The 12,547-nt window shown below is 37.9% G+C and overlaps 1 protein-coding gene across 6 annotated transcripts in view; it reads left to right on the forward strand.

The window, feature by feature from the left end:
- The window catches only part of LOC306900181 (actin filament-associated protein 1-like 2), a 31,236-nt gene that overhangs the window by 1,328 nt on the left and 17,361 nt on the right, over positions 1 to 12,547 (forward strand). For 4 of the 6 annotated variants that reach the window (XR_013787273.1, XR_013787274.1, XM_079466939.1 and 1 more), the window contains exons 2-3: positions 8,687 to 8,824; positions 11,747 to 11,880. Coding sequence is in view for 3 of the 6 variants with exons in the window: in XM_079466939.1 (XP_079323065.1) it covers positions 8,687 to 8,824; positions 11,747 to 11,880 (272 nt within the window). In the remaining 3 variants the exon portion in view is untranslated. Of the gene's footprint in view, positions 1 to 508; positions 617 to 8,686; positions 8,825 to 11,746; positions 11,881 to 12,547 lie in introns of those variants that run through there. The other 2 variants (XM_079466940.1, XR_013787275.1) reach the window with 2 other exon arrangements.

Below are 12,547 nucleotides of genomic sequence, written 5' to 3' on the forward strand. Positions count from 1 at the left end.
ATAAGTTTGTATGCCCTAGTAAATTAAGAGGGATGTCTGAAGGAATTTCACTTCTTTAATTATCATATTTTCAATTAGTGGGGGGGGGGTATAGCTGTGTGCGCAAAAGTTCACAGCAAAGGAAGATATTTTCTTAAAAAGAAATCACTTATTAAAAATTATAATAATGAACAGATCGCTGGGACTAAAACGAAACTTGGATAACTTAAGAACGAACTTGGATAGTCGCGCCGCAATGACTTCCGGGATTTCAAACGGGTTCGGTACGCGCAAGTTTGCATTCAGTGCATCCTTGATATCAAGAACACATCCGGGTACAATCATGCTGTAACAAGATCCATAAAAGGAAGGAAGGAAGCGGGAACCGGCGAGCGTAAAAATAATTTAAATAAAATAAACAAACAAAGTAAAATGCCGGCCCATACGGTCGACTGCCGGCCATACAAACATAATAAAACTACAACATAAACTCCAGGCCTGGTCCTCTCTCACTGGCGATCCGGTCGCTCGTCCTCTTATGCTCCCGATCTCCTCCGTGATACGAGACCGGTGCGCGGACAGCTGACACACCGGCCTCTCGTCCCGGCTCTCGTCCCGCCTACCTCACTACACATGGGTGGGCTCTCTGTTCGTGTGTTTATTATTGGAATATAGTTAGATTCTGCTCCTGTGCCATTATGCCATACAAACCAATGTTTCTTCAGAGCAGCTGTGTTAGAGTAGCCTAAATGAGTTTGGTGGTTGTGTTTCTTCATCAAAGAATGTGAGCAGCTTGGATTCATTTGTTGGATTCAGAGTTGATTGTCAATCGCCACACACCCTGTTCATCTGTTTTCCATTTATTATATGTATGCATTTGCACGGACACGTTTCAGGCACAAGCTGTACAGTTGATCAATATAGGCTTTCCCTGGGAATCAAACCCTTAATCTTTGTGTTGTTAGCAGCATTCGCTACCTGTTGAGCTAGAGAACATTGTAATCTCACCTTTGTTTGTGGTTGTGCAAATGTTTGAGATAAGGGTTCTTGTATTTTTTGTTTACACCCCGTAGTGGCATCGACTGTTATTTAAACATGTTTAGATGGCAGTGTGTGTCTTAATATGTTTGTTTTGATGCATTTTCTAACCCATTTCAAAGGCTTTGGAGTTGTGTCACAGGATGTTGTTTGACGAGTGTTGGTTTTTCAAACGCACGTTATAGGAGAATCAAACTTGCACTGCTTTTAGATCGAGCAGCATCTCCTGATCTCAGGGCTGTGCCTTAAGGACAAGCCACCCATAAAAAAAATATTGCAGCCTGGCTAGCTCGATTTCAACCGGATTTAGTGGTAAATGCCATTAATCGTGCACAGCCCACTCTGAGACTCGGAAATAAAGTAAACTGATCAAAGTTAGGATTTTTTTTACATTTAAGACATATCCACGTTTATAGTGTCAAGTTAAGACCACGGATTTATTACTCATGTTATTCTTCAAGAAGAAAGTCACATTCACTTTGGATGCCTTGAGGGTGACCTGAAGGACCGCTTTAAAGCGGTCATATGGCGTGAATACATGTCTTTCTGTATCTTTGGTGTGTTATAAATTGCCCATGCATGTATTAGACACGTAAAATTGCAAAAATGTAAGTTTCGTAAAACAAAAGATGCATTCTATCTAAAAGCGAATGCTCACCCAGACCTGCCTGAAACACCTCGTGTAACCACACCCCCACAAATCTACGTCAGTTCGTGGGATGATTTGACTAACACCGCCCAAATGTATACGCAAGTAAGGTGTGCGTACCTGTCAGTACAATTTCTTTGCAACCTGATGTTCCAAATATTCTAAAAGGAGTTACATTTCCATCACACGCTTGCAGTATTCGACCAATCACCAGTCGCTGGTTAACTGGCCAATCACTGCACACCTCACCTTCAGAGCGATGAGCTTTGTAAAGAATCTGCGAGAGGCGGGGGCAAAGAGGAAATACGATATGTGGCACGGTATGTGGAAAATACAGTCTTTTTAACCTTAAATCGTGTATACACATTGCATTACATCTAAAACAAACGATAATATTAGTTTTAGCAGTGTCATATGACCCCTTTCGCTGTTCAAAACATGTATTGCAATTCAGTTAACATTTCAACTGATATGTTTTCAACCAGCTCACAGTGAAACGTTACATCCCTAGTTAAACGAGATCTTGTCTGTTCTTGTAGTCTGGATTGTTACTATTGGAAAGCTAACAGCGGTTAGCACGGTATGTGGTGCACTTTTGAAATGAGGAATTTAACCAGAAAATGTTTGTTTTCCACTTAATGTTTATACAATTTCTAATAATGGTATCCCAGGTAAAATCGATACTATATAAAATCAAGTGAATGCAGTTTCACGTACTGTATTTCTATTTTGATTCAAACTTGATCAATACACAACCATATTTCATGTATATTGTTTTTGTTAAATGTGCTTCTGCGATTTAACAATATACTTAGAGGATTATCTCCAAAAAATGGATCACTCCTAGATCATTCAGTTTTATTTCAAGTTAGTGATGAGACCACTGTTGCTGCTCCAGACCTCTGCTTTCATTCATCAGTTCCTCGGACAGACTTTCTATTGTGTTAGACAAAAGGGTCAGCCGGTCAGATCAGTTGACAAGAGGTTAAACCCCCTTTTGAAGTACTTGGGCAGGGAATGCAAAACGTTCCTCTGTGTCCTCACCAACACAAACACACGTCGTGGGTGTCCGTGGCATTTCCGAAATGTTGACGACGCCCATTCACCTTAGGGCATTAGTTTTGCTAATGAATCAAATGTAGAAAGTGGTCTCGCCCCCTCGCAGAACGTGACCGCTTTATAGTAACTAGTGAGCCAGAAGTGCTTGTATGAGTGTGAATGGAGTTGCTGTGATGTGTTTGGGAACATATGATGACCCAGCATAAACCTCCACACATTTTACACAGGGACTCAGATTTCATTGGTCAAAAACAAGATCTCGTTGAGTTCATTCAGGCAGTTTTTTATTTAGAAATGTGACTCTTTTGTTGAGGTCGGTCCGAAAATAGATTTATAGTGTTGAATCAATGCTACAAGCAAGTGCTCTTAAAGTTTTTTTGTTTTTCCTTTAGGCTTTTGATATGGAGAGGAAAGGTTAAACATAGAGATGAAATTACAGTTATTTACAGTATAGGAAGAGAACCTTGTCAAAAAGTTTAAAGGTGATTCTTATGTGATTGGTACACATAAGTTGTACAACCAGCATTGATGTTCAGCATGTAGAACATCACAGTGAATTCTGTTTACAAAAAGTATCACGTTTGTAGACGGTAGATGCTTTTAAAGGGATATTCCTCCCAAAAATCTACCATTTTTTCTACTATGGTAGTCAATGATGCCCCAAAATTGTAAATTGATAACATTTTTCCGAATATTTTTCTTTGTGTTTATCAGAACAGAGAAATGTATACAGGTTTGAAACAACTAGAGAGTGAGTAAATGATGATATAATTCTCATTTTTGGGTGTTTGTAAGGATTGTTCTGGGTTAAATAAAACTTGAAAACTGTCAATAACATCAAGCTTGATTTCACAAGAATTTGTAAATAGTTTATGAGGTGTGAATCGTGCCAATGTATAATAATTACAAAACGTGGATATGAGATCGTACAAATGCACATGAATTAACCAACTCAATAATTACAGATTGTGTTGTAACATATGTTGTAGATCAGAAACTTATTCGAACGGACTGATTTCAATTGCTGCTAAATTTAACCTCCTGTTGTTAATTTTCCATTAGATAGAAATAGATTTCTGGTAATGACTTGTTTTGTTTGTTTGTTTTACAACCTTTAGGATGAGACTACAATATTACAGTTTAAAATTACAATATTACATTTACAGTGAATCCGGAAAGTATTCACAGTGCCTCACTTTTTCCACATTTTGTCATATTACAGCCTTATTCCAAAATGGATTCAATTAATTATTTTCCTCAAAATTCTTCAAACAATACCCCATAATGACAATATGAAAGAAGTTTGTTTGAAATCTTTGCAAATGTAAACGAAAAAGCGAAAAAAGCATGTGTGCATAAGTATTCAAAGCCTTTGCTCAAGTCTTTTTGGGTATGATGCTACAAGCTTGTCACACCTATTTTTGGGCAGTTTCTCCCATTTGGCTTTGCAAGATCTCTCAAGATCGGTGCAGAGCCATTTTCAGATCTCTTTTTAGTTTCTCACGGTCTGAGAGGCCACTCTGCCATACAGGCCTGATTCTTCTGGAAGGTTCTCCTCTCTCCACAGAGACATGCTGGAGCTCTGTCAGAGTAACCATCAGGTTCTTGGTCACCTCCTTGACTAAGGCCCTTCCCCCCGATCGCTCAGTTTGGCCGGGCGGTCAGCTCTAGGAAGAGTCCTGATGGTTCCAAACTTTTTCCATTTACAGATGATGAAGGCCACTGTGCTCATTGGGACCTTCAATGCTGCATACATTTTTCTGTACCCTTCCCCAGATCTGTGCCTCGATACAATCCTGTCACGCCGGTCTACAGACGGTTCCTTGAACTACATGGCTAGGTTTGTGCTCTGACATGCACTGTTAACTGTGGGACCTTTTATAGACAGGTGTGTGCCTTTCCAAATCATGTCCAATCAACTGAATTTAGTTGTAGAAACATCTCAAGGAAGATCAGTGGAAACAGGAGGCACCTGAGGTCAATTTTGAGTGTCATGGCAAAGGCTGTGAATACTTGTACATGTGCTTTTTTCGTTTTTTATTTTAAATAAATTTGCAAAGATTTCTAACAAACTTCTTTCACGTTGTCATTATGGGGTATTGATTTTAGAATTTTGAAGAAGACAATGAATTGAATCCATTTAGGAATAAGACTGTAACATGACAAAATGTAGAAAAAGTGAGGCACTGTGAATACTTTCCGGATGCCCTGTATATTTGATTAATTAATTGACAGCAGACAGATGATTCTGTTATATTAAACATTGGAACATTTCTTTAATTGTTGAAAGGTTGCAAAAAAGTAACCAAAAGGATTTCGTTTAGAAAAATGGATGATTAAAGAGATTATATTTGTTCACATAATCCGCAGTGTCCATGAAAGCGTGTTTTTCCCTTATTTCACCATGCGTATTTGTTTTTTTATTTCACCATGTTTCAATCACTTTAAAGGAACACTTCAGCCAAAAACCAAATGTACCTGTTTTACGCACAACACAAAAGAAGATATTTAGAAGAACGTTGTTAAGAGAAAACTGTTGGTCCAACGTTTTTTGTTTACCAAATATTTTCAGAATATGCTATGCAGAAGAAAGAAAGTCATACAGGTTTGAAATGACAAGATGGTGAGTAAGTGATGACAGTTTTTTAATTTTGGGATGAATTGTCACTTTAAGTCAGATAAAGTTCCTGTAGTTCAATTGGTAAAGTATTATGAAAGAATGCAAAAGGTCACAGGTTGAATACTGAAAAACACACTTAATTCCAACTTCTAATGATCCAATCAACTTCCGATTTCAGAAGCTATTTCATGTCACATTATGAGAAATAAATGTGATGCATTGTTTGAGATCATCACATACGTAGGGATGGGTATCGTTAAGACTTTAACGGTATTACTACTCTTATCGATACTGCTTATCGGTCCGGAACTTTAACGGTTTTCTTATCAGTACCGGGTTTCGGTACCCATAGTTTGCTAAAGATGAAGATCAACTCTGGAAAGTGGATCTGGCAAAATATTGAGAAATGGAGGATGTTGGAGAAGAAAAGAGGGAAATGTGAAGACTGAGGACCTTGAGAATAATCATTGGCCTCGGTCAGACATTGACATGTGTATTGAGCTCTGTTTGCTTAATGACTTTACTGTTAGCACTGCACCACCAACTCTGTCACGTCTGAAGGTCAATGTGTTCTATAAATGAAAACCGACATCTCTTACCTTTCTACAGGTAGGGTTCTGGAATAGATGTTAACAATAAAGTGATATTTGTTGTCCCCTTTACAACCCCGTTTCCTGAGACGAAAAACTAGTTTCCGGCATGTTCCATACAATGTTTAACCACAAGCTTTGCCTTTAGATGAACTTTATTATTTTTTTATTATGTGTTATAAAAGCTGAAGGTAAACACTTGGTTGATATAAAAATTACAGCGGATTTCCCTTTTACAAATTGACTATGGTAAACACATTTTCTTCCGACGCTTTCCACAGCTCTCTCAGTCAATGTTTTTTATAGTCTTGAACGGGATCCTCCATCATAAGTAGGTAGCCACAATTCATTATTGTGGTGAGATTTACTGGATTCTCCTGGCTTCTTTCTTGTTTTTGAAAGCAGTGTTGCAGAGCCATGGTCAAATGTCTACCAGTATTCACCCATGACCCTGTTTAAACCCATGGGAAGGCAGATGTTTACTCCACAGCTGGAGCTCTAAACAACCACTGCACCCTGATGAGAATAGAATGGGGCACAATTGAGATGCTCAGATCTAGGTGGACTTGCTTTGGACAACTCAAATTTCTAGGGAGAACACAAAAAATATATTTTTCCAAAGAGATTTGATAGTCAAAGCTACTGATGTTCCATTGTTTGACTGTTTGTCTCAAAGATATGATTCTTAAGAAGAAAAGTTAGAGGCACCGTCTTTGAAACAGGATCTTTTTCGTTCAACACAATGTGCCTCTGGCAAACGATAAAAGCGCAGTGTCAGATAAGAAGCCACGTTTTCACTTTCCTTTTCTCTCTGATGTACCAGAGAACAGTGGTATTGGAGAGCGTTTGATCTGGGCGCTGTTCTTCTGGAGTGATTTTTGATGAAGAACAAATAGGAGACAAGAAACAAGACTTTTTGTATTAGCAGAAGGAAACAAACAAGATAACAAAGAATCAAATAACTGGCTCACCAATTTTACTTCAATTTTGAAGAGAAACATAAATGTATGTTTATGAATTTGTCATTACAAGTTAAAGAACTCATGTAATGGTTTAAAAGTACCTATAAAGTTCCTGTCTTGATGTATTTTTATTTTATTTAAACAGGAAGATGTTATTGGACCTTTTAAAGGTCCCGCTGTTTTCATCACAATGCAAAATCTTGATTTGCGCTGATACTAGTCGGAGTCTTGGTCCAGGTTTTTATTGGACAAAGCGGTATGTGATCCTGTTACTATGTGTTCAGAGGTGTATAAAGACCTTACACAATGTACATACACCGCGGGTCCCCTTACATGGAATTCTCCATGTGGTTTCTACAGTATCCCTAAACGGACAAACCTGCATCTTCAGATAACGTTTCGTAAATACGTTATCTCCTTCAGCAAAGAAGCGAAAACCTGCACGACATCTTAGTCCTGTGTCAGCCACCGTAGTGCTTCAAAAGTGAGGAATCCGTTAGTTGCAATTCGCACCTCACTACTCGATGCTGCTAAATTTCACACACCGGACCCTCGAGTAAGTTTTGAAACATCAGTTTTGCTTTATAAGCTTCACGCAGGTCCTTCTGTGGTTTCTTACAAAGTTCTTTTCAGCTCGATCACAACAGCTGGCTTGTTGAGCCTTTAAAGGAAATCTTAATGCTGTGATGTTGGACTTTTTGACATTATGTTTTACCTCTTGTCTTCAAGGACGTTGAGGGGAAATTGGATGTTTTTTTTGCCCCAAACCGTAACAGACTAAAAACGTGGACAAATTAGAAACAGTAAGACTGGATTTAAAAAAAGGTTTAGAACAGAGTTACTGTCTGAAGTGCTGAAGTGTTTGAGGGCTTGAGGTTTAAGATTCTTAAGCCAAATATATGAGTGAAAGTAATAACAGCAATAATGAATCAGACTTTGAGAAACCAGCAGATAGAGAAGGGGGGGGGGAAATAGTATGTGAGAGAGGGGGGAATTGACTGCATTAACAAAGGCCCACTGATGGTGTGTATGTGTGTAATGTACACAGTGTGTGTGTCTCTGTATGTTTGCTGTGGTAAGGGTTTAAACAGTGGTCTGTTTGTCTGGAGGCAACATAATAAGGGCCGACAGAGAGCAGGCCTCACTTGAAAACATTATAAAACAGATACAGGCCTCTTGTCCTTCTCCAGTCACCAGATATCACACCTTCAACCGTCAAGCTTGTGTCCATTTCAGCCATTCGGGATAAGCAAAAATATGAATACACATACAAAATGACTCTTGAAGGCCGCACATATCACAGTGTTGTCACAGGCGCATGTTTTGTTTGTTTGTGATGCCTAATAAATAGAACGGGTTAGCTACACGAATGCACTTTGGTACAAAGTCAGTTTATGATGAACAATGTAAAATACAGAACACATTGCATTAGCTGAGAAAGTCATGCGATTCAAAACCGATATATGAATCTTTCTAATGTGGAACACAAGATATTTTGAGAAATGTCTCTGTGGTTTTGTCCATGCAATGGAAGTCAATGGGGGCAAATGTCATTTGGTTTCCAAAATATCTTCTTTTGCGTCATACAGGTTTGAAATGACATGAGGGGGAATAAATAATGACAGAATGTTTGTTTTTGCGTGAGCTATACCTTTAAGTACATTCGGGATCATTTATGTTTGGTTTATATTCATAATTTCTGACGTGGTTGTATGTATTTATCCTTCATATGCATTTAGGCATATTTATCATTTAAGGCTTCCCTTTCTTTCTTTTTTAATGTTTATAGTGCTGGCCCGGCTGGTGTCGGACCTCCAGGCGTTCCTGCTGGTTCTGGACAGTGAAAATCTCAGCTATATTGCTCAGGTCCAGAAGAAATCCATCTCAGAGCTGCTATGTAAACTGCAGGACAACAAGGACACACCAGGTAACCGCTTCATTCTCATCTGTGTGTCCAATATATGTGATCGTGTCTGTGAAATCCAGGGTAAAGTCTCAATCGAATTCTCAAAAATTGATTTCAAGCTTTGACAAGACCTTACTCGTCGATATTAAAGATATCAGGATTATATTTCGGCAGAATGTTCTTTACATTATGTAGGATGATTTTATGTAGAAAACAGTAAATCATAAAAAATGACTGGGTTTAGTTGGGTTTTCACAAATAGTATATATTTACAGTTATTATATTATTATGTCTACCGTATGTTTACATACACCAACAATTAAAGCAATACTTGATGAAATGATATTTGATGTTAAATATAGAAAGTCTCAATACAAGAACTTTACTAAATCTACAAAATGTATGTTCTGCATTTTCGTGCATGTTTTTAATTGAACTTTTTGCCGTTTGATGAGCTAGTATATACATTATATGCTGTCTGGTCAAATATTTTATGCTTTATACTTTACAAAAACTATAACTGCACCATAGCTCTTATAAACACTGATTTATTCTCTAACATGATTGAGTTTGCCAGAGGTTATAAATGTTTCGAATCATGTAGAAATTGTAGATGTGTCATGTGAACGCACTTCATATTGACCTGCAGGTGCACAGATTCTTCAGCTGTTAGCTAAACAGAAGGCATTTGCAGGACGGTCGTGTATAGAGGAGTCAGTTCAGGGTCATGGACAGGTTATTAGGGACAGATGTTAAATTCAAAGTCCGCCACTTCCCTCATTCTCTCTGGCTCGTAAATTCCTCTGTTGGAAATGTGTGTCGTCCTGACTGACCTCATGTCTGTGGGACAGAGCCAAGTTTGGACTGTGCAGCATCATAGTGGATACAGAGATGCTGTTCACAGAGTGTATGGTTTTTGGGAACTGCCGGAATATTTACTCTATGGCTTTTTTTATCATCTTTTTAAAGAGGACATATTCTACACTTTTTCCTTATAATGTTAGACAAGGCTTCTTGCACCAAGGTTTTTCGAATGTTATTTATGTGACCGTTTTCTGTCTTGTCTCTCACTAATATACCTTTAAAGCTATATTTATGACTGATGTCTGTGTGCCAGCATAGTTCACGCTGGCCACCTATAGTTATGTTCTTTTAACAAAGGACATAAATTTTAACTTAAATTGAGATTATTTTAGGTGAGATTTTTATTTTATTATCGTGTTTATATGAAATAGAGTTAGGTGTCATCTTGTTGCTTACAAAGATTATTTTGTTGACTTGACTTAAATACTTAAAGGGACAGTTCACCCAAAAATGAAAATTCTGTCATCATTTACTCGTCTTTAAGTTGTTCCAAACCTGTATAAATGTCTTTGTTTACCCATGAAAAAAAGTTATACACTCTTTTCCCACATATATTGTTTTGGAACCGCCTTTAGCTTTGATTATGGCATGCATTTGCCGTGGCATCGTTTGGATAAGCTTCTGCAATGTCACAACATTTATTCCCGTGCAGACTTGCATTTATTTTTCCCCAAGATCTTTTATTGATGATGGGAGAGTCGGACCGATGCGCAAAGTCTTCTCCAGCTCATCTCATTGATTCTCAGTGGGGTTAAGGTTTGGAGTGGCCAATCTCATTCACCCTGAACCACTCTTTCACAATTTGAGCCCGATGAATCCAGGCATTATCATGTTGGAATATGCGTGTGCCATCAGGGAAGGAATCCATTGATGGAATAACCTGGTCATTCAGTATATTCAGGTAGTCAGCTGACCTCTTGGGCACAGAACGTTGCTGAACCTAGATGTGACCAACTACAGCAACCCCAGATCATAGCACTGCCCAAGTGGTGACTTCTTTTGGACGGGCAATGTATTTGGAAGAATGTTAGCAATGATAATTTATAGTACCATAGTAGAAAATATTATTGTAGATTGAACACAAAATTAGTCATTTTCAAGCATTTAGGAAAGCAAACAGTTCTGGGGCACCCTTGAGTACCATTTAAACATGTTCTACTATGGTAGTCAATGATGTCCTAGAATTGAAAATAGCTGACATTCTTCCAAATATCTTCCTTTGTTTTCAACAACTTGAGAGTGAGTAAATGATGACAGAATTTTCATTTTTTGGTGAAATGTTCCTTTATAGGGTGGTTTCCCAGACAGGGATTAGTTAAAACCAGGACTAAGGCCAAGTTAAACTAGGACATTTAAGTAGTTTTTTACAAACATAAAAACATTACTTGTGTGCATTTTCAACACAATGGCACTGAAGTATTTTAATGTATGTCAGTGCAAGTTGTTTTCAGTCTGGACAGCTTTTATTTTAGTCTAGGACTAGTATTAATCCCTTCCTGGGAAACTGCCCCCAGTGTTTGTCCTAACAATTGAAAATAAAACAAGGGTTTGAAAGTTCCCAGAATGCACTGCAGCATCTAAGATTATTATCCTGTTAATACTAGTTGAGAGTGTTCTGGCTTTATTTATGCTGTTGTTGTCATTGTTAGTTGCCTGTTGTTTTCAGAGTTATTCTTTAATGAATGATGTTTGTTGACCGTAACCATAAGTGCATGAGGCATTGTTGCTACCATTGAAAGTACATACGCACAAACAGTTTGAACAGTTACTTGAGCAATGTTTCGGTGTCTCTTATGTGTGGTATGTAATAATTCAACAGTATAACAAAGTGAAATAAACGTTTTTTAATTGATTTAAAAATTGGTTATTCATTTAAATAAATTGGACGGACTATATCTGTAGTTTACCAAATTCAGGAATTTACTTGTATTAAAATGTTGGTTAAAGCAAATATGTGACATTTTTGTTTAAATTGAGTTGGTTAAACTATTTGGCCGAAAAGTACTTAAAATGAAAAATAAAAACGTAAAAATGGCCTGAAGTTTGATGCATCAAGTTTGATGTGTGTGTTTTATTTAGCTGAAGATGCGGAGTACATGATTATGAACTGTCCCTCCGGGAGCCCCGGTGATCTCAGGGAAAGCACCACTGCTGAAGCGGATTTGACAGAAGAAGCTCTTTCGGCCTCCTCTACTGAATGGCTGCAACCTGCCGTGAGTTCAAGACTCATTGCCACTGTAATATCCATTTAATAAAACTTACCTGGTGAGACTACCAGACAGGTACTTACATTGTATGACCTCTAAGTAGTCTCATAGATGTTCAGGTTTATATTGCCTCAACCAATTGGTGAGATTATCATTTTGCATGGAACATACAATACATAAAATCAACATGGAATCCAAACTGGCTGTCTAGATGAACACATTTGGATACGATTCATAAACAAACATTATTCAAAAAAAGTGCAATATGGAGGGCCGTAACCTTGGTTCTCTAGATTCAAACATTGTTGAAAACATTTGGGATAATGTAAATGCACAAGTGGAGAAAAAATGTGCTAGTGGTTTGTGGATATTGTAATGCGAAAATCTAACAAATGTGCCTTTTAATATCATTGGAACAGACCATCCATTCACAGGAATGCAGTGGGGTTTGTGTATGTGGGGGTGCTGTTTGAATTTTGCATCTTTGGAGGATTACAGACGAATAATAGCACACACAACTGTGCCTCAAGGTCTGTGTCTATATTTGTGTATGTGAGGACAAGAAGTTATCAAAAGATAGCATTCCAGTTTTTTGCTGTTTCATGGTGAAAAACAAAGATAACGACACTTCCTTTAGGCACAGAAATCAACCACCACTATGTGCAAACAAATC

The sequence above is a fragment of the Barbatula barbatula genome (genome assembly GCF_947034865.1).
Source record: "Barbatula barbatula genome assembly, chromosome: 11".
NCBI lineage: Eukaryota > Metazoa > Chordata > Actinopteri > Cypriniformes > Nemacheilidae > Barbatula > Barbatula barbatula.